The sequence below is a fragment of the Topomyia yanbarensis genome, chromosome 3, assembly GCF_030247195.1.
Source record: "Topomyia yanbarensis strain Yona2022 chromosome 3, ASM3024719v1, whole genome shotgun sequence".
Classification (NCBI taxonomy): domain Eukaryota; kingdom Metazoa; phylum Arthropoda; class Insecta; order Diptera; family Culicidae; genus Topomyia; species Topomyia yanbarensis.
This window is the reverse complement of record NC_080672.1, coordinates 83,884,779-83,906,204: the sequence shown is the minus strand read 5'-3', so window position 1 is coordinate 83,906,204 and position 21,426 is coordinate 83,884,779. Positions and strand designations below refer to the sequence as shown.

The following is a 21,426-nucleotide window of genomic DNA, read 5'->3' as shown; positions in this document are numbered from 1 at the left end:
GAATTTGTTGATCCGTTTTGTATTGTCGTCCATTTCAATGTACACTCGGAACGGTGCAGCATCCTCAGCTACATACATATAGGATTCACGTGGTTGATCATCCGCCATTTTATTGGCGTCATTTTTATTCGAGACCTTTCCTTTGTCCGGGGGCAGAACGCGGTCCCCACCCGACGCCATGTTTTTTTTTGTACCAAGAACTCTTTCTCTCGGCTTTTCTGTTCAATTCCCGTAAATTAAATTTGTATGCTCAATTCGCGCTTATTCTGCTCCGCAAGATAATTTTTATCCCGTAACAATTCGTTTAAATCACGACCCGAACTAAACGAGAATAAAACCGTACGCACTCGGATATCGTTCCGCTCACGACGGCGTTAACCACTCGAATGAAGTTTGATTTCTTCTTAACCGTTTAAAACCTAGAATGCCTATATTGAGATATTCCAACCGGACGGGACATCAAACTTTTTCAGCTGATTTTGACGTCTTAGATTTTGACAAAAGCAAAACAGCCGATGCAGGCTGGATGTTGTTAGCTCGAATCAAAACTCGTCGAATGTAAACAAAATTCATTCTGTGTGGGGGTCCCTATTATTGGATCGAGCCAAAACTCGTCGAAATGTCAATTAACGATAGGTTCGTGGCGGAATATTGTTGGCTCGAATCAAAATTTGTCGAAAGTAAACAAAGCTTATTCCATAGCGTCAAACTGGCTCCCAGGTAACGAAATCGTTAGAGTTCAACGTGGTGCTGGAGCGTTGCCGGAAAATTTTTATTTCCCAGATTAAATTTTAGGAAACTTCCCAGTTAAGCTCAGCCGGAATGCTGGCTGCTTCTAATTCGTATTCCGGCTTCAGTAACACAACCGATTCTAGTTAGAATTGGTTTTGTCACTATAGTCGGAATACGAATTAGAACCAATCAGAATTCCGGCTCATTTCCGGATGAACTTTTCTGGGTTTCGGTAACCATCCGATGCCCTTCAGGTACGGTTGTACGTCATTTCCCGGAATACCATTTCCCAGAAAACTATTTCCCGGAATGTGCCATATCTCGGAATATCGTTTCTCGGAATGTACCATTTTCCGGGAACCGTTTCCCGAAATGTATCATTTTCCGGAAAACCATTTCGCGGAATACCAGTTCCCGGAAAATAAGAAAAATTTCGTACCTCATCGACCAAACTTATTTGTAAAAGACCTGCTATGCTGCTGTGTGCTAGGAGATTTTACCTACTTTATAACATGAAAAGTTGTTTGAAAGTAATTTTAATTTTTTTATCTTGAGAAGTTATTGTGGCCTGAAAATTAACAAAAAACAAGATAACGACAAGATTGCGAAACTGTCATTTTAAAGATTCAACCTTTTCGATTCCGCGATGTTAGAAAAATTAATTTAAATAGGGAACTTTGGTGGTGTGCGGGTTGAGGCATTTTCTGATGCAGATTAGTTTTGTGAGTTGATATCAACCCTTTTTTTTGTTTTTAAGCCCGAAACTATTGGAAAAAAAACATAAAAAGTGTGATAGCGAAGTGTATTAAAAATCTAACTTTCAAAGCAATAAACAATAACATCATGTGGAAGTGTTTTCCGCGAGTTTAAACGTTGCATACACTGAGAAACAAAAATATGCATAGTTAGCATACTTTCTATTCCCGGCTCTTTTATTCTGTTGTGATTTTTATGCATTTTCTAGCATATACTTCTGCACACAGAAAAAATATTGGTAAAAGTGAGACAAAGTAATGTAAAATTCTGCGTGTACACGAAAAAAGAAAGGAGGCCATAGTAAAAGGTGGTCATTAGGGTGGCACGAGGATGTATGAAAAAATTGAATACCGCAGAACCAAGTTAGAAAAATTCGCAATTCTTCAACGAACTCCTACGCTAAATCTGAATCAAATCTGTTGGAGCATGTTTTAGCACAAATGATTCTAAATTTGTATGGAGTTTACTATGAGAAAATAATACATTTTCATTAAATTCATAAATATGCTGCCTGGTGCCCCTGAAAAATATATTGTATGCTACATTCTATAGATTCAGTCAAGTAGAACAACTTCTTCTAAAAACAGTTCATAGCTATGACAACTGGTTTATGAGTTATTGCAAAATTAAACTTTCGTTGCCCTGAAAGCTATGAAAATAGTGCTGTCTCTGGCTACTCGGCGAGCTGAATTTTCAATCAAGTGAACCTTGACGTAGTTGTTGTCGTCACCAGTCATACCATTGGTATAAAGCGGAAATATAGTCCAGATGGTATCATCCGAAGCATGTGATCAAAAGGACTTGGGATCGAATTGTAACATAATTATTTTTATGTATTTTTTGTGTACAATAATATACGTTGAGTTAATAGAAATTGAAACAAGATTGAAGCGGGAAAGATTCCCGTTATTTTGAAACTCAACTGATGTTCACCACATGCCTGTGCAGCTGGAACTGCTAAAGAGTGCCTCGTGAACTGAAGGTAGGTTAATTGAGTAAGCCGGGCAATATCTGTCACTATACGCCAGCAAGAGTGTCTCCGGCCATGAAGCACGACTTGATTTTAACCAAAACTTTTAAACGAATCATCCAGGGATTAGGATTGGAGTAGCATCGAGAATATAACGTTACATTCTACATAATAACGTTCCCGCTTTACAGGCAGCAAAACCAATTAAAATATTAAAAAATTAAGAACCGAACTCAAGTTCTTCAGATTGTCTATTTATGACGCTCGCACCTGAACTATAAAATCGCCTATGTTGATAGCTGCCTAATACCATGTTCATACTACACTACATGTTATAATAATTAGCAACAAGAAAAATGTCATCAAGATAGCGTTAAACCACGTTTTAACTCGTAATGTGAACGCAGTATAATTCGGTTTGTGGCTACCATATCACAGTCAGGGATGCCATTATGCCAGATTTATCTGGCACAGCCAGAGTTTTTTGCAGCTTCCGGACAAAAAGACAAACCGCTCATTCTGCCAGATTTTTAAATTAAAAAAGTGCTTGCACACACATTTTGGAAATTTGGGGCATATTTTCCTAAATTTATCAAAAATCAATTGATAAATTTTCATGACTTTGAGGTCGCTATTTAAGGACAGATTTTGCCCGACATATTTAGTTGATCTGCCAGATATTCTTTGAAAAATAGTGGCACCCCTGATCACAGTTAACTTGATTGAAATATTTTCACCAACGATGTAGATACTTAAGCCAACGACACGACTAGACACTGGCATTCCAAAACTGTATCGCAAATCTGACTACCCCTCAGTGACTCAGGTAACTGGTAATGTCAAATATGACGATTGGTTAGAAAATGCACAAAACTAGCAGCACTTATGAATCTGTTATTTTCCTTAAACAATCTGTTAATATGCTCCTATAGCTACCGTTGCTTCCTCTGGTTACGCGAACAACAAACTTTTTTCATAACATGATTCTATTGGCGATTTGCGGCAAAACCAAAATTAGTCATGCGACACCTATGATTCAGCTCATGAACTGGTAAAGTGATACAGTTTGCTTTTTTTCACCCGCAAGTGAGTCGTAGCTTACAACAAAAACTTCATTTTCCTCTCGGAAAAAGCTTACCACTGCCAAAATATGAATGAAACGAGTAAGAAATTTAGTTTTATTTGCAATTATTCTGAAGTTACAGCCATTTGCAACTATTTGGCTCATACATTTCTTCGAAATGCGTTCGGGGTATTATTGTGGTTATCAAAAATCGTTCCATAAATAAAGTTCCAACTTGAAACCGAGACCCAATCAGTACCAATGTCAAACTCCTTCATATTTTGGACTACGTAGGAGATTCAGTGAAGACTATCAGAGAGAAGGATTGGCTGTGTATGATACAAAGCTAACACTTTCCTATTAACCAGATATATTCTTTCCTCGCGTGATCCGGAGAGTTGCATGAATTTACACCATCTCATGAAGCTTTAGCTTAACTTAGGAGGAACTGGAAATGATGTTGCGGCGGCTACGATGCTCAACAAATTACATTTTGGAACAGCACACATATAGCTCTGCAAATAATATTAGAAACCACTATGTTTTACAACCTTTTCGCAAGATGTTTACTCATCATCTTATAAAATGATGGTTTTCCATCATTTTCATAAACAATTATCAACAAATTGATCGGTGATTTGGTGTTTAAAAGTTATTTTTTTACCAATGTTTACAGAAAATATATGCACTATGACAGAACAGAATCAAATCAGCAACACTTTGCTTCCAGCGCTATCTGTGAGCGGTTTCAACGTAGAATCGCCAATTTGTTGTGTACGGAATAAAAGGAATTATTAAGCATCGAAACTTAATGTTCGCTGTGATGGCCTCTGGAAATCCACGGAATTTAGAAATATCCGGATACGCCGTCGGTTGTTTATTTTACTAACCGGTAAGTTGCTTTCTTAGTTAGTTATCAGTATTTCAAACAATACTATTGTATTTGCAGATTCACTTCTGATCAAGATATGATGCATGTTGCATTTTCGTTTTTTCTTGGTGCAACACCGGTGTAGTGCAAAAAAAAAAGAGATTGATCACAACCAAGTTTGAATGAGTGTAGCACAGACTACACTGGTGTAATGCTAAGTCAAAAACGAAAACGCCATGAATGTATTGATATATCAAGCATTCGTCGGGAAATGGCCAAAACAGCCAAAAGAAAACCATTTATCGCTCATCCGTTTTTCGGTGCCATATTGTACACACAATGAAGAAAGATGAAGAAGGGGAAATGCAGTCAATTTGAATATTATAAGTTTTCGAAAAAGTATGTTTCACGCACGGGTGGCCAAGAAGCCCCAAAGGGAATCTACCAGTTTCGCGCCCTTGTCGGTGGTTCTCGTGTGCAGCACTCGGTGCATGCAATCACCGTCCGCAGTGCGTCATCCGTCGTGGGCCAACCCTGCCGCATCTAACAGCATCGTTGCCGCTCCGAACGGCTATCAATCACCTAAACAGCCACTGTGAAACGAATTAGCATGTTTCCCACTACCCACTGGTGGCTTGCATCAAACGCCTTATGCATCAAACGCCAAGAGAATCGAAGTACATAACATGTTTACCCAACACCCAGTGTTGGCCCACAGATAACGCAATATCACCCGTCGTGAACCAATACTTCATCATAGATAGATGCAGAGGGTAGTTTAGTTGCGGGAAACGAAGAAAAAAGGTAGATGGTTTAGGTCTTCTGCAGTACGGAAGAAATTATATGAGAGAAAGGCTTAGAGAACGTCACAAAGGTAGGATAGCATTCGATGGATCATGAAAGTCATCTTGACAGAAATGAGCAGAACAAATTAGTTTTGTGCGGTTTTCATTAGGTTTTTCCAGTACCAAGAGAAACTGGAAGTATTCTGGATCAAACAGATAGAAAACCGTTCATGTATTCTGTTCTTCCCTTTTTCTTCTGGTAGCCAACCGAAGTTTTTTTGGTTCCTGTTTGGTCAGAAGCAGCTTCCGCGTACTGGAACGAGCCTATTGTCCCCGCATATGTGATTTCAGTGATCCAGCCTGAACATGTTTAAAAACAGAAAAAAATTCAAAGAACGTTGAGGAATTTGAGCATGATTAGTTCTTTCGTGTATTTCCAAATTTCTAATAAAATACAAACTTGGAGCATTTAATATTAATTATTCCTTTCCATTTTGGAACAACAGAAAGATAAACGCCTTACGCTAGCCGGGTGAGAAACTGATATAAAAGTAGATTTCCGTAGTACAGTATATCTAGCACCAGAGCTGCTTCCTCGACTAACGGAACGAGAGCGGACTTTATCCTTCCTTCGTTTCTTTTTCTGAAAACTATAACATAAGTTTAAGTTTTACATACAATAGAGAATTTTTACTTCATTACCTTGTTGCGCTGAAGCTCGAGTGATGGATACTTTGAAGGATTACAGTTTTTCTTTATTTTATTTAACTTTAACTTTTGAAACATAGGGCGATTTATTCAAAAAAGGCTCAATTCAAATTCAGTTCAGATGAGAAAAAAACCTTACCTGCTAAAAATAACGTAAGTCAATGAGAATACCTTAAAAACAACTATCTGCCACTACTCTAGGTCGGCCGGACCCGTTTCTGAGACATCTTCTGCCCGTGATACAGACCGGTGTAGTAGCCGCTCATGTACCAGGACATGAGCATAGCGGAAAGATTCTCCGACTCGACATCATCATTATCTAGCATCGGCGGTGGTACCACAAATGAGGCTCCCATTCCCATCCCAGCACCGGAGCCAGCAGCCGCCGACGCTGCTGATCCAGCCATAGGCATTCGGAAGCTAGGACTGTAGTTAATCCTAATGTTGCTAGCTTTCTTAGTCAACTTCTCCTCATCGTCGCTAACTTCCATCCGTTAGTGATCTTCTTCAAAGGCTAGTTCTGCTGCATCCTCACGATGCTTGCGACGTTCCTTGCGTCCCCACGATGGCACCAAGCTGTCTGCCGCCACAGTCTGGTCGTTATTGTAGCCCACATAGCGAAGCAGTGTGCTGCCGTCCTTTGACATTGCCAAAATTGTTTGCTTCATAATCTACGCCATCGTCGTAGGTGGCTCGGCAATAATCACCGATCTTGAACACCGGCTTGCTTCCCATTTCAACGGAACCTTTCTCGGTCGCAGTACCTTCATCTGCGAGAGGTTTATCTGGCAGCCCCGGTTTAACTTCCTCACTAGTAGTTTGCTCCGGTTGGCCTTGGATGTTACCTTTTTGTTAGTTTTCATGGCCAATCGCATGGCAACATCCTCTCTGACCATTGTTAACGATTCGTCGTACTTGCGAATGATGAGCGTATCGTCCCAAATTTCGTCGTTCGAATGCTCACTTTCGGACCTGCTGGAGCTCGGCTTACGCGACCCAAGTTCATTCAATGGCAGTTCTGGTTATCACGAACAGATTTTTGAATAAATAAATCGAGAATTTTGTGAAAAACTGCTTCGAATTATAAAAGACGATTGAAATTTGTTTTTTTTTTGTGTTCTGAAACTGGAAATCTGGCAGACAAAAGCAACCGTTGCAGGTTCCTCATAGGGAGGACAACGAAAGGTCGTACGATACCGATAACCCGTTCAGAGCCCGTTTCTTATGAAATTTGTTTTTCAAGTTAGTTACTGGACTGGTATTGTGCAAATAACATGGTTGCTATACAGCAACTGAAAATCAATAAACAAAAGAAGTGTTGCTGAAGAAATAATTTTTTCGTTCGAATCAAGGGGTCACTCAATATACTGGTAACTGGCAGTAAATGACTCGGACCCTTTTTCTTCACAATATTTCATTGAGTTTCAGGTCGTGTCGTTGCTTAAGCATTGTGTAAAGAATAACTTTTGAACCAGAAGCTGCAGCCCATTACACTCTTGGGGGAAGTTGGACACGGTACTCGTATCTACCGAAATTAGCATAGCATATATTTTTAGAATACATAGGAGCGTGTCTACGAAATATTAAATAATGTGGATCGTTTATCCATGTTAATTGTCATCACATACAAACTTTAAACCATTTGTGCTAAAATATAGTGCAACCTATCAAATTAACATTTTGCATGGTTAAATGAGGTCGTATAGCGAGGAGTTTTAGATTGGTTCTACTGAATTCTAGAATTGGGTCATTAAGCTATATATAGTTTTCCGTTCCATTCGATAAATTTTAGGTCCAATATACATAAAATAACATTATTTTAAAAAAAATCGTTATAATACGTAAAAACGTTTTTTTGTTTTTTAAAATAAATCTTATGTAAACTTGGCAACCATACATAGGAAAACTGCGGTTGTTTACATCTGGCCTATTAAATCAACACTCAAAATGAAAAAAATATTATATGCATTGGATAGTGTTTATGTCAAATAAAAATAACCCTGCGGGAAAACCGGCAAAACAAGTATTCATTTTTTTTCTGACAGGACATCATTTGTCGTAATATTCGATACGTCCAATGTTTCTGATAGTGTCAAATCCAGGCTGTACACATATTTCTTTATTTTAAATTTAAATTTTGTTTTCACGTTTTCTGAGTTGGAAGAAAACATTGCTGCAATCACGAAAATGAGCATTATCGATGTATGTAATAAAAAAGATTTTTTTTTTCTCATTTAATGACCCAATTTGTGTCACCCTAGTGGTCAAGTGAATTGGTTCTGATTTTTTTATTATTTTCACACATTTTGTACTTTGAAGTAAACAAAAATAACTTTCAAACCGAATTTATGACTTTTCAAATTGGTTACTTTGAGAGTTGAACCCTACATACACAACCCTTGAATTTTTACATTCGACGAGTTTTGATTCGAGCCAACAATATCCAACCGACTCCTTGAAATAAATCGGTTTATCTGGCAACGCTCCTGCGCTTTTCATGATCATGACAGCCTACCCTGTCTATAATATATTATATTTTCTATAGTCATAAATGAAAATACAAGGTATGAATTTTTGTGTTTGAAATTTGGTTTTGTTGAATGGAACTGCTTGAAACTGTTACTAAAAATAAGTAATCATACCTTCCAAAGCTAATCACGGTGTCGTAAAATGTCCAGATCTAAATCAAGACAACAGCAAGTTAGTAAGAATGTAAGTAAAATTTCAAGCATGTCCGCTTACCTTTTGCATAAGTGCATACCGGAACACCTGACCTCATGTTTTCAAATTTACCAAATCAATTACCTTTCGCAGGAACAACGCAGTGAATATCGAAACTTTCGAGTAGTTTTCTTTTATTGTATTTTGATTATCGTTTTACCTGTAGTCACATTCTTTGGTTCCAAGTATTTTTTGTTCGACGGTTTTCTTCAACTTACGCCGGTCAGCAGCAACATCTATTCTGCGGTTTCAGCTGTAATTGTTCTGCACATAGCGCTTGGATTGTACATCTATCGGGCATATTTTGACAGCGGTTCCGGTTCTTCCTCCGGAAACTACCAGAGATTGTCTCAAAAGCAGGATTAATATCCTTCAACTATTTCATCAAACCAACATTCCATCAAATTTTCATCTCACGTTTACACAATGGACAAACTGGATTTAATCAAAGGACAAATCCTACTGCTCGAGCTAGAAGATGAGTGTGTAATCGGCGAGATTTTACACATCGGTGCAAAAAAATCATTTGTTCGGCTGCAAAATGTCCGCGACTTCCAGAGTAATTTGCCGATCCGTGGTAACCAGGATTATTACAGCTCCGAAATCAGAAGTATTAAAATCATCGAACAAAGTGACCCGGTCGATCCGTGCAATGCGTCCTCCGTTGTGTCTACCACGGCGGCACAATCTGTCACCCGTATCGATCTGGATGATGTGCAGGAAATCTTCGACAGAATCAACGCGCACGTGTTTATACACCAAACCGATATGAAGTACCACGACGCAATAAAATACTTGAAAACTCAAAAACTTATTGCTTTGACGATGGAAGGGATTGCAGGGGGACGACACGCCAGTGCCCCCTCGTTGCTGTCCATTTCCACGCTGGAGCGGATCTACGTGTTCGACGTGATGTGGATGAACGTGCCGAACGACCTGCGAATGATCCTGGCAAGCTCGAAGGTGCGTCGCGTTGTTCATAATGGTCGACTGTTGGAGGATGTGCTGAAACATCGGTACGGGGCACCCCTGGGGAAGTGCTTCGATACGCTGGTGAGTGAAGTAGATAAAATGAGCTAATTTTAAAGTCTCCCTTTCAAAATTATGGCTACGCGAGAGAAAGTGCCTAATTTTCGTCTTCAACATTTAATGATTTTCGAAAAAAAATTACTATAGCCAATAACTAAAACTTACCATTCTCCTACGCATAGGTCGCACACGTTTCCACAAGCTATGATGACCAGAGCGAGTTGACCATTCAACAGTGTTTGTCAAAATACTTAAATCTGCCTAACAATTTTTTCGACGGAAATGTAAGTAGCAAGTCGAACCTACTGCCGTACGATACCACCCATGTTCACATGTTTGTTTCCACAGATTACATTTGCTAACAGGCCCCTGAACGAAAACCAGCGCAAGGCAGCCGCCAAAAACGTGGCTTTTCTGCTAGCATTGCAGGATTATCTCGTCCATGAGGTGATGCTGGAACCGTTTTATCAAAGCTGCAATCGATACGGAGCCAGCTTGGCCGCTGGGGATGAACATTACACTAGCATTTTAAAACTATCCAAGGGGCGGAACGAGGATTTGATCGACATTGACCGGTTTAAGTTGAACCTTCGGCAAAGTGATGAGCACAAAGAAGAATGCAGTACGCCCACCACAGTTTAGAGTTGAGTAAATTGGTTTTGATTTTTTTTTGTTATTTTTGGCCATGTAGAGCAAAATCGACCGGGCATCACCAAATCAGTCATGTAATTATAAAAAAGATTTAAGATAAACATTTCTTATTGTGTTCAGTAAAAGATGGCCAAACAGTAGAAAGTAACACCCTTAGCTGCCTTATATAAGGGTGTGTATCTAGTTGTGATAGTTCGGCAAAGAATGGAACTCAATCGGTTACACTGGAATTTTCCCTTCAAGGACAGCCAAATTATTTGATAGTTGAAACATTTATTTTCGTGTTTTTTAATCCCTATTTGTTCTCTACAATAGTTTAGGTTTCTTCAGCAAAATTTGCAGTTCATGGGAAGCGATTAGTACTATGTTCGCTTCTTCTTTTGAAATGATTCAAATTATAACACAAAAGGATAAAATCAGCTGCGTAAACTCTAGGTGATAGTAATCGAAGACAGAACTATCCATTGTCTGCATTTTTTTTTTTTTCATTGGCACCACCTATGATTATTCGGTCTCAGCCGCTCTACGAAATTCTCCCAGCGACGATACCTAGTAGTTTCGACACTTGTTTAAAGCAGCAGTAGATCATTTAAAGAATATAATTATGAACCCGCACCGTACGGGAGTTGAAAAGATCTTTTAGTCCAATAGATCATCCTCCTTTTTGTCTGCTTTAGCCGCTTGGGTTCCATTCTCCTCCTTGGTTTCACTGGTTTTCTCCGCAGGCGAGGTGGATTTACCCTTTTCCGTGTCGCTCGGTTTGTGAGCATTCTCCAGTGCTTTGACAAACTGCTCCAGATCGCCACTGTTGGCAGCTGCTACGGCTTCTGCGTTGAGCTGAAATTGAGAAACTACTGGACCCAGCTGACCCGACTGGAGTGCGTTTGAGAACATTGACAGAGCCTGCTGGAACTGAGGTGATGATAAGGTTTCCTTCAATTGTTGCTTTTTGTTGTCGTCTCCTTCAATCTGAGGCAGATGTTCGACTAGGGCTTCCACTTGTTCCGGCACCGTGATGACCGACGAAAGAGAATCCGAGTTAACAGCAGTCGAAAGGTCAACGTTACGTCTTTGTCCGGCGCCGGCACCAGCTCCTGCTGCAGGGCTCATTCCCGCTAGGTAGTTTTGAAGGTCAGCTAAACGGACGCGATTTGCACCGTCACCAGATGCGCTTCCAGAGCCGGTACTAGCGGCTTGCGATGCAGCTGTAGTTCCACTTGTCTTGGACGAATCGGATGCATTTTTTCTTGGAGCTCTTGGTGTGGAGGGAGCGTTTGAGGCAGCTGTCGGTGTGGTTACTGCTGTTCCGCTGCCTGCGTTACTTGAAGACAAAGTGTTGCGGCTGGAAGGAGTTGTTGCGCTGGTACGGCTGCTCGAGTTACCCGACGACGAACGACTGCCAAAAATATCTTATTACAGTTTACAATACACAACTAGACATCCCGACTTACCTCATCGAGCCTAGAAGACTACTCAATCCTCCCATCTGGCCGACTCCACCGAAAAGCTGCATCAATTGCTGCTGCGACATGTTCTGCATGAGGTACTGCAGATCTCCATTATCGCTGCCACTTCCCCCGCGGCCAGAACCACCTCCTAAGCTGTTCGAAGACGGTGGATTATTGATCACCTCATTGATACGACGACACCATTCTTCATCCTTGTCCGTTTTTGGTTCCTGCATCCAGAAAAATAACCGGCGGCTGGAACTCTTGAACTTCAACAAAAACACTCGTCCATTCTTGACATTTTCGATCTTCTTAAATTCGCAATCATCGGGAAAGACGATCAAATCGTCTTCTACGTTTCCAGTAGTACGATCTTTCCAGCAGAAGTGAATCAGACCATCGTCCGCTTGGTACACGTAAACTAGGCCTTTCCGATTGTCCGGATGAACCATTTTGTTGACTAGATTCATCCGTCCGGCACGAAACTCCACTAGATGACGATTCCCACCGGAACTGCCACCGAGGGCACTGCTACTGCCAAATATCGGTCCGCTCATAGTTTGCTCACTTTTAACAATATAGTTTATTCGTTGAAATACATTGAAATGACAAATCGTAATTAGTATAAACATACATTGGAATTTAATGTAGAAAATTCGAGTTCATGGACAGAAAGGCTACCACTACTGCTCTAGTTTCCTCATTCTCAAATAAGAGGTCAAAATTTTCAATTACTCACCTTCCACGAAGGCAATTTTCCAATGAATCAGATCGCTGATTTCTTCCACAAAGAGTACTGCAATTAGAGAGGAGTAATTAAAATATTTTGCAATTCTATTCTAAAACTTTTGCGTTACAGGTTCAAATAGATTTTGGAACTTACTGGCTGCGAATATGGGCTAACTCCTTTCAACTTCTGTCGCATCAGAGGCAGAACGCGAGTGACAATCCAAATTTCAAGATTTTTGTTTTTCGCTGAGTACGGTTGGTAACGTTCGTTCACCTCATACAAAGCCACCAAAGTGGGGTATTCTACTAATGGCTCGAATCAAAACTCGTCGAAAGCACAGTTAATAAAAAGTTAATAATATTCCAGTTGCAGTTGAAAACTGGAAAATCCAACCAGCGACAATCATGTTTTCTCTTGTTGTAAACAATTAAATTTCGTAGGAAGTAGTGTAAATTATTCGTACAATGATGTGCACTACTTCCGACATGATGAATTAGCCCAAATTTTCAATTGTAACGATAATACGATAATATTTCGTAGAGTTTTCACTATATGTTCGAACGAAACAAAAACGACGAAGCGTTCCCGAATAGAAATGTACAGTAACAAAACCATGATTTTCACTGTGACAGTACAGTAATTTTACAATAATTTACAGTAAGTTTTAGTGTTATGCTACAATACAAAAACAATAAACTTTATCGTTTTTACAGTAAATTTCAATGTAAAATAGACATTTACAGTGAAAAAGGGGGGTGGTTATATATCTTAACATTAAAAAAATCAATTTTTCTCCATACATTTTTTTCTCGAAAACAGTGAAATTTAATGTGAATGCAGTGTATCCTAGTGGCAGATCACTTGTGATGCATTTTTAAAAATCAGCGAAATTAAATGCATTTCTTTCCATCAAAATAGAAATTCGTAATGCATTTGGCGTTGCGTGTAAGACGTCAAAACTCTACAAAAAACAATCCTACATTCAACAAAACATCGAACAAAGTGGATCAGCGTAGGACGATTATTAAGTAATCTTTTCTGCGAGGGAGTGCAAAGTTGATGCAAAAATGGAAATTAAATGAATTTTTTTTAAGGTGATGCAAATTTGTTATACATTCCTAGAGTGATCTGCCCCTAGACTGTATCAGTTTTTTGCTGAACAGTGAAATTTATTGTTATATGAAATTTTATTGTAAATCTACTGTGAGAACTTGGCATCGAACAATGTTGAAACACTAATAACTATAATATTTATTGTTTTATGATTGTTTGTAGGGTAAATGCTATTGTAAAATTCTATCTGGGTTTCCACTCTCGCACTGATGCAAATTAATTAGGCGCGTAATTCGAAGCACGGACCGGTGGCGTATAGCTGAAAAGATAGCAAAGTGTATTTAAGAAAAGATTCGCAATAGTTAAAAAATAATTTTACTTACGTTGTCAGTTTACTTTTGATTTACGAGTTTTGATTCGTTTCAATAGTACAGGAACCTAGGGCCAGATCACTCTAAGAATGTATAACAAATTTGCATCAAATTGAAAAAATTGATTTTATTTCCATTTTTGCATCAGCTTTGCACTGCCTCACAGAAAAGTTTGTTTAACAAACGTCCTACGCTGATCCACATTGTTCGATGTTTTGTTAAATGTAGGGCTAGTTTTTCTGTAGGGTTTTGAAGTCTTACACGCAACGCAAACAACATAACAGCAACGCAAAATACATTATGAATTTCTATTTTGATGGAAATAAATGCATTTAATTTCGCTGATTTTCAAAAATGCATCACAAGTGATCTGCCCCTAGACAGGAACTCACCGAGAAACATAAAAAAAATTAAAAATCGTTTAACGTTGATCCTATCAAAAACAAATATATTAATACGGAATGCTCCAACAATTTTTTGAGGATACTTTTTAAGCCAGGGTGACCACGACGACACGACCTGAAACTTCATGGAACTTTCTGAAGAAAAAGTGTCCGAATAATTTACCGCCAGTTACCAGTATATTGAGTAGCCCCTCGATGCTGCCAAAACAATAATTTCTTTAGCAACACTTTTTTGTTTATTTGATTTTTTGGTTGTTCATAACAACCACTACGCTCTACACTGTTACAACATGACGCTGATCCTAATATAGAGAATTCGAAAAATAAAGTTCCTCTGGATTTGGCAGACACCTATACAAGCCAGGTGAGTACAGAAAGGATGAGCTGCTAGACACCGCGTGCAAGTGACTGACGCGAATCCACCCCCTTCGTTTGCGTGCCGGTTACAATCGCATGCGGGTCGTGATGCTGCTGCAGCACGCTGTCGACGTTCATGCCAAGGTACTTTGAGGTAACCGAACTGAACGGGAACTGCAGGAAAAAATTACATGTGAGTAGAAGTTTAAGCTATAAAATATAGTAATATTTTAAATATTGAACGCAAATTTTCAGATGAATATAAGGAGCACTGTGTGTTGGATGCTTGTCAGGTTGATATTCAGTGACTGAAAAAGAACCTCAGCCCAAAATGTAAAAATTGGACACCCGTACAGTGCTGACACACCATTGCATGCAGTAGCCCACTCAGTGTACCCGAAGCGAAAACAAGTTCTTGAAATTTTGATACGTAAAGGTACCAGTTGAACGAGAAAAAAGAAGACTTCCTAACACCGTTGCACATTTCAGCTGATAATTCACACTACGAGATTATGGACGTACTTCTGCGTCACGATGCCAAGGTGGATGCACTCGATGGACTCGGTCAAACAAGGCTACATCGATGCGCTAGAGAAGATGGCATTTAAGCCTGTCGACTGTTGCTGTCGTACAACATCGATACCAGCATTGTATCCCTGTAGGGCTGCCCAGTTTGTTACAGAGGATGTGTTAAATATTTTTTCAAGATCTGCCTTCAGACAGTCGATCTGGGAAGCAATCAAAGCCGGTGAACTTAATACGGCTCGACAGATTGTACTTTCTAATTCGGTGAACGTAAATTGTGATCTGGATGGACGACATACGACTCCACTGCTCTTTGCTGCTGGCTATAATTGGGACGGGGGGGGGGGGGGGTGTTTCATCCGGAGCAGGGTGCACTTAAATATGCGACGAACTACTCAATGAAACACTCGCAAAAAGTGTCCATAAGACATTCTGTAGGATTTGAAGTAGCTTATACTGGTTGCTAATGCTTTCTAACCAAAACCACTGAACCAACCCGCAGTTCCTCCCAATGCAATTATTTTACAGTAGTTTCAGTGTTGTTTGTTTTGATGCACAAGAATGATATTTAAATATAAAGTTAATTGAAATATGTATAACTGGTTTTATTCATCCGAAAAATGTTTAGATAATAACAAGTTCATACAACGAAGCTCTAAAGTTTAAATTTCTATGAAATTATTTGGTGATCGATCGGGTTATTGTTTGGCCGATATACTTGCGGAGTAGAATTTTAATTTATGGATACAATTAGCAGATTTCCAGTCCAGTTTTTACTGTTTGTTTTGGTGAGGTAAACGCATCGGGTAGTTTCGAAGGCGGCATTCTCTGGTGACAATGAATCCGACGACTTGTTTGGTTTTTCGTACTACGTTACAGGATAACGTGACATGAATAGTAAAAAGCATAGGGAGAAAACTTCGAATATGGGAAGAAATTGTTGCGTTCCATGCTGTGCCAGCTGCTAGGGGAATTCATTGGCGTTTTATTCGTTTCCGATGACTGATGACGCACTGCGGACGCTGATTGCTTGCAACGAGTGCTGCACAAAAGGACCAACAACAAGTGCGTGATAAGAGCCAAAGAATGATTTTATTTCGGTTCCGTTATCGTTGCTCCATCGATCACTATTTTTGATTTCATTTGCCCACATATTTGAGGGGACAAACATCCACAAAGACTTTGTTGCAGCTTACGTACATCGATGCGGTACAATTTGTCGTGAGTCCAACGGAGATGCACGAAAGCACGGTTGATTCCATAGAAAGCTATAAGATGAAACTTCATGAGCACTTTTCAATCGAAGTCCGTCCGCGCATCCTCCTATCATCACAAGAAATCTAAAAAAAATCATACGCCAGGCTCCTCCAATTCGCCGTTTATGAAGCTCTTACGATTATGATCAACAACCGATACGGAGCATCCCTCAGATTGCTTTTAATGTTGAGAATACTCATCAGGAGCTGTCTGTGAGTTCCAATTCCAAAATGTGAGTGAAAAATTTATTCACCGCGATCGATCAATTAGCTCTTTCCACGTCTTGTCACCCAACGCATTGCGGTTGTGACGTGGACATTTCTCCTGTCCCTGTCTGCAAACATCACACTGCAAATCTGTACGGGGGTCCTGTTGAGATTATAATGATAAATCAAATTACGAAACGAAATTTGAGCCCACATAATCTTTGTAGGCGAAAAAATTCTTCACTTTGTGTACATACCGCCCTGGAGTTGCCTTGTGATTAAGTGTAAATACTACCGCAGCACCATTGATGAAAAAACAACAGAATTATCGTACTGCATTTTTGCCGCTTTAGAAAAAAGAGAATTTGAACGATTAAATAGATTCATAATTGTTCGAATACTTACCATATTGCTAACGGCTTGTTTTGTTCTAACATATTTTTTTCACTGCGTAACCAGGGGTTGCACCAATAACAGTTTTCGTCAATGTTGCTAGTTTCATACATTTTCATATCAAATGTCAAATTTGACTTTTCCAGTTACCTGAGTCACTGAGGGGTAGTCATATTTATGATACAGTTTTGAAATGTAAGTGTCTAGTCGTGTCGTTGGTGACCATATTTCCGGTTTCCCAGAACATGTCCAGATAGTCCTGAGATATAGAGGAAAAAGTTTGATTTGGGCTGGTTTTACTCTTCTACACTCAAAAAAATTTAAGCGTTATGCCTATTGATTTTACACATAGAGTTTTGCAATTATCTGAGGCATATAGACACTATTTGCCGGCCCATAAGCCTAATGCGTATATTGCGCACTTCCCACCAACCTGGACTCAGCACTTTTGAAGTGCGTGTGATCAAACTGCTACTGAAAACTGCGAGCTGTCAAAATACATATCTTTCAAGTGATAGAGATGGTACTTTCATAGACCGATCAGTCCAACTAACCAGTCTATGGGAAGAATTTAATAGAATAGTAAATGCGCAATGTGGTTAGAATCCAGTTCTTAGTGCCACAAGCAATATTTACAGGAAATATTGGCACAGACTAACAGACATAACACTCAAAAACAAAGCTTCGTCCGCTTTAACGGTCATTTTAAATATATTTGTAGTTGGGACTGTGGCCACATTTGAAATTATGGCGCCACTGACATGAACAAGCATATGGGGGATAGACCACTAGAGAAAAATAGTTACCAAACCTGAGGGGTAACCCACCAGTAAATGAGTGTTTGGGACTGTGAATAAAAGGTGGAGCTAGTGTCCTGGGAAAATTGTCGGATCGATGTTTCTTGAGGGAATTCCCTCATAGTGTTATGTCTGTGACTGTACTGCTGATTGATTTTTATGAAGATCTGACATACGGTGTGGAAAAAAACTGCTTTTTTCGTTTGCGAATTTTACGCATTCTCTGTGCAACCTTTAGTTAGATGAACTTATTCTCCGGATTGTTTCATTGTCTTTCTTGAGATAATCTAGCATTTCATCATGTTGTTGAGAGGTGGGCGTGGCGTAGTTGGTAAATCGATTGCCTTATACGCAGCGCACCTGGCCTCGAGTCCCGACCCCGTACATAGGGTTAGAAATTTTTCATAAGAGATTTTTCTAATCCGAAGAGGCGAATAACCTTAAGGTTAAAACCTCTATAATCGAAATAAAAAAAATCATGTTGTTATAATATGGGAGACATCCGAGAGTGACTGAAACAAAAACTAAATGTTAAAACGATGTATCACTCGAAATTATGTAAATCAAATGTGAGCGTGATTTTACGCACGGCCCGGTGGCGAATGGCTAAAAAGTCGCAATGTGGATTAAAGAAAAGATTCGCTTTTTGAATTAAATACAATAGTATTAGACGTTCCATTGGAAACACGCCATCCAATCATTTTGAAGCGATAATTGGCGCATTTGGTAATAAATGCTAAAAACGTCGAAAAATATGTGTTAGCCAAGTTTAATGTGTGCTGTTTACTTTAACCACAGATAACAGACGTTTAGGCTAGAACAAAATTTCTTCAAAAACCTGTGTAAACTTTCAAATTGATATACGTTGGAAATCCGTGTTTCACTATTGCCATCTGCGCAACTGTTTGCTACACGTGTTTGACAGTTGCACTCTAACTGCATTGTATCGATCACTGCGTCATCTACAAACGTTTGCCAAACGTGTTTCAGACGTCTGATTTATTCGGAATATCAGTAGCGGGTATTTACACACGATTCAAATCGAGCCTAAACGTCTGTTATCTGTGCTTTAACTGAATTTGTCAATAGAAATGATTACAAAGTGTGCTTCCAAAGTTTCAGGTTTTCGTATGTTTTATTTACAATAAGGTTTTTACACAAAATTGCACACCTTTTATTAAAGTGTCATTCATTCCATAAGAAATACATTGCGACGAATCGTGCGCCGAATATAGCGCTACGAATCTTGCTGCGACGAAAAATAATCTTCACGTCTCCTTTGGAAAAACACGTACAATATTTTCTGTTGAAATATCTTTTAATTGCCCTTCTGAAAAAAATTCTAAATTTAGTACTCTTTTTAACCCTATAATGTTTTCGTTGATTTTACCGTGTGCATTAAGACTCGCTAATTTTTTCGCTGAGATGCACCCCTGGAAAGTTGTCAAATCAAATAGCATTTTCAAAAGCAGCCAAAATAAACTAGGTTTTTGTTACGTTCATCAGATTTTCGTTTGGAAAAAAAAAGTTTATACCAATTTCTCACGTGTTTGGAGTATAGTTTCAACGACTTGCCATGTCCGACCCCAGTTCTAAAGATACCGTGCTGAAAACAGCAATGATTTACGTTTGTGGCGGTGAGAAAACGAATTCGATTTGGGTCATCATGCGGCGCAGCATCTTATACTGTTTTTTTTTTATTGCAGAATGTCACCACGAAAACGAGATGCGTCCCCGGGATCCAATCCGTTGCCGCGAGTGTGGCTACCGTATCATGTACAAAAAGCGAACAAAGCGATGTAAGTTGCGTTAAAATAGTGTCCATGGTGTAGCGAAAATTGGGACATCTGATCGTAATTCATTATTCGCACGGTAACCTCACCATTAAGCCATACCTACACCTTTCTAATCCAATTCAGTGACAGTGCAGTACCGTGAACGAACATCACTAATCTTTCATATAGATAATAGTGGTGTCCGTGCACGGTACTGTCACTGAATCGGATCAGAAAGGTGTGAATAGTGCTTTAATCACGTCAGGTATAGTTACAGCCCAGTAAATTCCAGCCGGAATTCTGACTAGCTCTAGTTAGCTTCCGGCTCCAGTGACACAAACGATTATATTTAGAAACTTTTGTCACTGGAGCCAGAACAGAACACTATTTAGACCCAGTCAGAAATCCGGCTCATTTTTCGATTGGACTTACTAGGAGTAATTTGCGTTTTTATGATAGCCTGCCAATTTTAAACTATACATCAGTAAAAGAATTTTTTTTACGGGATTCAATTATAGTTTTAAAATTCTTTTTTAGAATTCGGTATTGGTAAAATTAGTTATAATTCCCTTCTATTTCTTATTTTTTCAGTGGTGGTTTTTGATGCCCGATGAGACCAGCATCGACGCACTTGTAACTATAAGGAAGCCAACACAGTAAAATGTTTGTAAATCTTAATAAATGTGAATAAGTCAACAGATGTATCAATATCTTGAAATTTTCTTTGCTTGCAGTACATTTCTCCTTGTCCCTGTCTGTCGGATTAGTTTCTCGCATACCTAGCTCCTCTATTTATATGCGCCGCATTAGCACATCTGATTATTTTCTCTTTTGATTATTATGTTGCGACCATAATTTTTCAGTCCATTTTGAAGAATATGGTGTCGATTAGCATACCGCATTTGCCCAAAATATTGCGATCTGACGATCTGTCAAATCGTTCATCTGCATAACGAAGGGCTGATGAGAACACATTCTGGGTAGGCAATCAGCCATACGTTATGCAAAGTTGTGTACATATGAGGTTGAGTATATCATGCAAGTGGCGCCAAATTTAGTGTTGGACAATTTTCGTTTCTTATGGGGTTTGAAGTAAGTATGTATTTCTATCAAAATTCACCTTGAGCGAAAATTGCGGACGTCCGTTACTCATAAAGCACGTATCACATCAGCAGATGTAAGAAAAAACTTTAGTTATCTGTAACCGTCTGTCCTCAGTGATTAACGATTCGTCCGGTATTCTTTAGTTAATCGAAAACGAATATGAAATAAATACACCAAAACTTCATCTCGATAGTAAAATAGCTGAATGATTTTAAAACATTTGTTTTAGCTTCTTAATGGTTAAAATTTACCTTGGTAAATGGTTACCTGAAAAGTGGCCCGGATGAAATCGTTTGACAATTTTCGGTGGTTTGTTAACATGGGAGCTACGTGAGGTTAACATCCGTCGCACTCGAACTCACGAACTGCCAAAGTAAGAAAACACCGAGAATTGTCAAACATGAACTTCATTTATCATGAGTTTTTTCGTATCGTCACCTTAGAACTCAAGATTGAGACATTTGCCGAAACGTACACGCCGCACCAATTGCTTATACTAAAGGTCGCTCAAAGGTTGTCTGCAAGGTTTTGGTGTAACTAGTACATGTATTTGCGGCAGTAATAAGGCTCCCATTTTGGTTTAAACGCAAAGACAATTTTTAAAACAGATTTGATTGAAAAGTATAGCTACCTATTTTATCAATCCTGTAATCTAAAAAGAATTTTTGAATTTTACTGATCGTGGTGAATTTGGCACCACTTGCATCTGATATACTCAAA

General features: G+C 39.1%; 4 protein-coding genes and 1 pseudogene across 4 annotated transcripts; 3 read left to right on the top strand and 2 right to left on the bottom strand.

Annotated features, from left to right (window-relative positions):
- Positions 1–5,562: 5,562 nt before the first annotated feature.
- Positions 5,563–7,161, bottom strand: LOC131687031 (survival motor neuron protein-like; annotated as a pseudogene).
- A 1,022-nt stretch (positions 7,162–8,183) lies between these two features.
- On the top strand, positions 8,184–8,972 carry LOC131689668 (vacuolar ATPase assembly integral membrane protein VMA21 homolog). The gene is made up of 2 exons (XM_058974916.1): positions 8,184–8,597; positions 8,700–8,972. The coding sequence occupies exons 1-2, from the start codon at positions 8,556–8,558 to the stop codon at positions 8,970–8,972; spliced, it is 315 nt and encodes a 104-aa protein (XP_058830899.1). The 5' UTR covers positions 8,184–8,555.
- A 60-nt stretch (positions 8,973–9,032) lies between these two features.
- LOC131689667 (protein Exd1 homolog) lies at positions 9,033–10,387 on the top strand. Its single transcript, XM_058974914.1, has 3 exons — positions 9,033–9,659; positions 9,818–9,919; positions 9,984–10,387. Exons 1-3 carry the CDS (start codon positions 9,033–9,035, stop codon positions 10,275–10,277), a joined length of 1,023 nt encoding a protein of 340 aa, XP_058830897.1. The 3' UTR covers positions 10,278–10,387.
- A 152-nt stretch (positions 10,388–10,539) lies between these two features.
- On the bottom strand, positions 10,540–12,737 carry LOC131689666 (proteasomal ubiquitin receptor ADRM1 homolog). Its single transcript, XM_058974913.1, has 4 exons — positions 12,618–12,737; positions 12,474–12,530; positions 11,738–12,301; positions 10,540–11,682 (listed from the first exon to the last, which is right to left on the bottom strand). Exons 3-4 carry the CDS (start codon positions 12,289–12,291, stop codon positions 10,926–10,928), a joined length of 1,311 nt encoding a protein of 436 aa, XP_058830896.1. The 5' UTR covers positions 12,292–12,301; positions 12,474–12,530; positions 12,618–12,737; the 3' UTR covers positions 10,540–10,925.
- Positions 12,738–19,266: 6,529 nt separating this feature from the next.
- LOC131692055 (DNA-directed RNA polymerases I, II, and III subunit RPABC4) lies at positions 19,267–20,310 on the top strand. Its single transcript, XM_058978900.1, has 3 exons — positions 19,267–19,464; positions 19,534–19,626; positions 20,194–20,310. Exons 1-3 carry the CDS (start codon positions 19,404–19,406, stop codon positions 20,214–20,216), a joined length of 177 nt encoding a protein of 58 aa, XP_058834883.1. The 5' UTR covers positions 19,267–19,403; the 3' UTR covers positions 20,217–20,310.
- Positions 20,311–21,426: the final 1,116 nt, after the last annotated feature.

Bases quoted from the DNA above. Each gene is read 5' to 3' on its own strand.
- LOC131689668 (XM_058974916.1), top strand. From the start codon at position 8,556: ATGTCCAGATCTAAATCAAGACAACAGCAAGTTAGTAAGAAT. The intron at 8,598-8,699 runs GTAAGTAAAATT...TACCTTTCGCAG, and splicing joins AACAGCAAGTTAGTAAGAAT to GAACAACGCAGTGAATATCG.
- LOC131692055 (XM_058978900.1), top strand. From the start codon at position 19,404: ATGTCCGACCCCAGTTCTAAAGATACCGTGCTGAAAACAGCAATGATT. The intron at 19,465-19,533 runs GTGAGAAAACGA...TTTTTATTGCAG, and splicing joins AATGATTTACGTTTGTGGCG to AATGTCACCACGAAAACGAG. The intron at 19,627-20,193 runs GTAAGTTGCGTT...TTATTTTTTCAG, and splicing joins CAAAAAGCGAACAAAGCGAT to TGGTGGTTTTTGATGCCCGA.
- LOC131689667 (XM_058974914.1), top strand. From the start codon at position 9,033: ATGGACAAACTGGATTTAATCAAAGGACAAATCCTACTGCTCGAGCTA. The intron at 9,660-9,817 runs GTGAGTGAAGTA...TCCTACGCATAG, and splicing joins GGAAGTGCTTCGATACGCTG to GTCGCACACGTTTCCACAAG. The intron at 9,920-9,983 runs GTAAGTAGCAAG...TTGTTTCCACAG, and splicing joins ACAATTTTTTCGACGGAAAT to ATTACATTTGCTAACAGGCC.
- LOC131689666 (XM_058974913.1), bottom strand. From the start codon at position 12,291: ATGAGCGGACCGATATTTGGCAGTAGCAGTGCCCTCGGTGGCAGTTCC. The intron at 11,683-11,737 runs GTAAGTCGGGAT...TATTTTTGGCAG, and splicing joins AGTCTTCTAGGCTCGATGAG to TCGTTCGTCGTCGGGTAACT.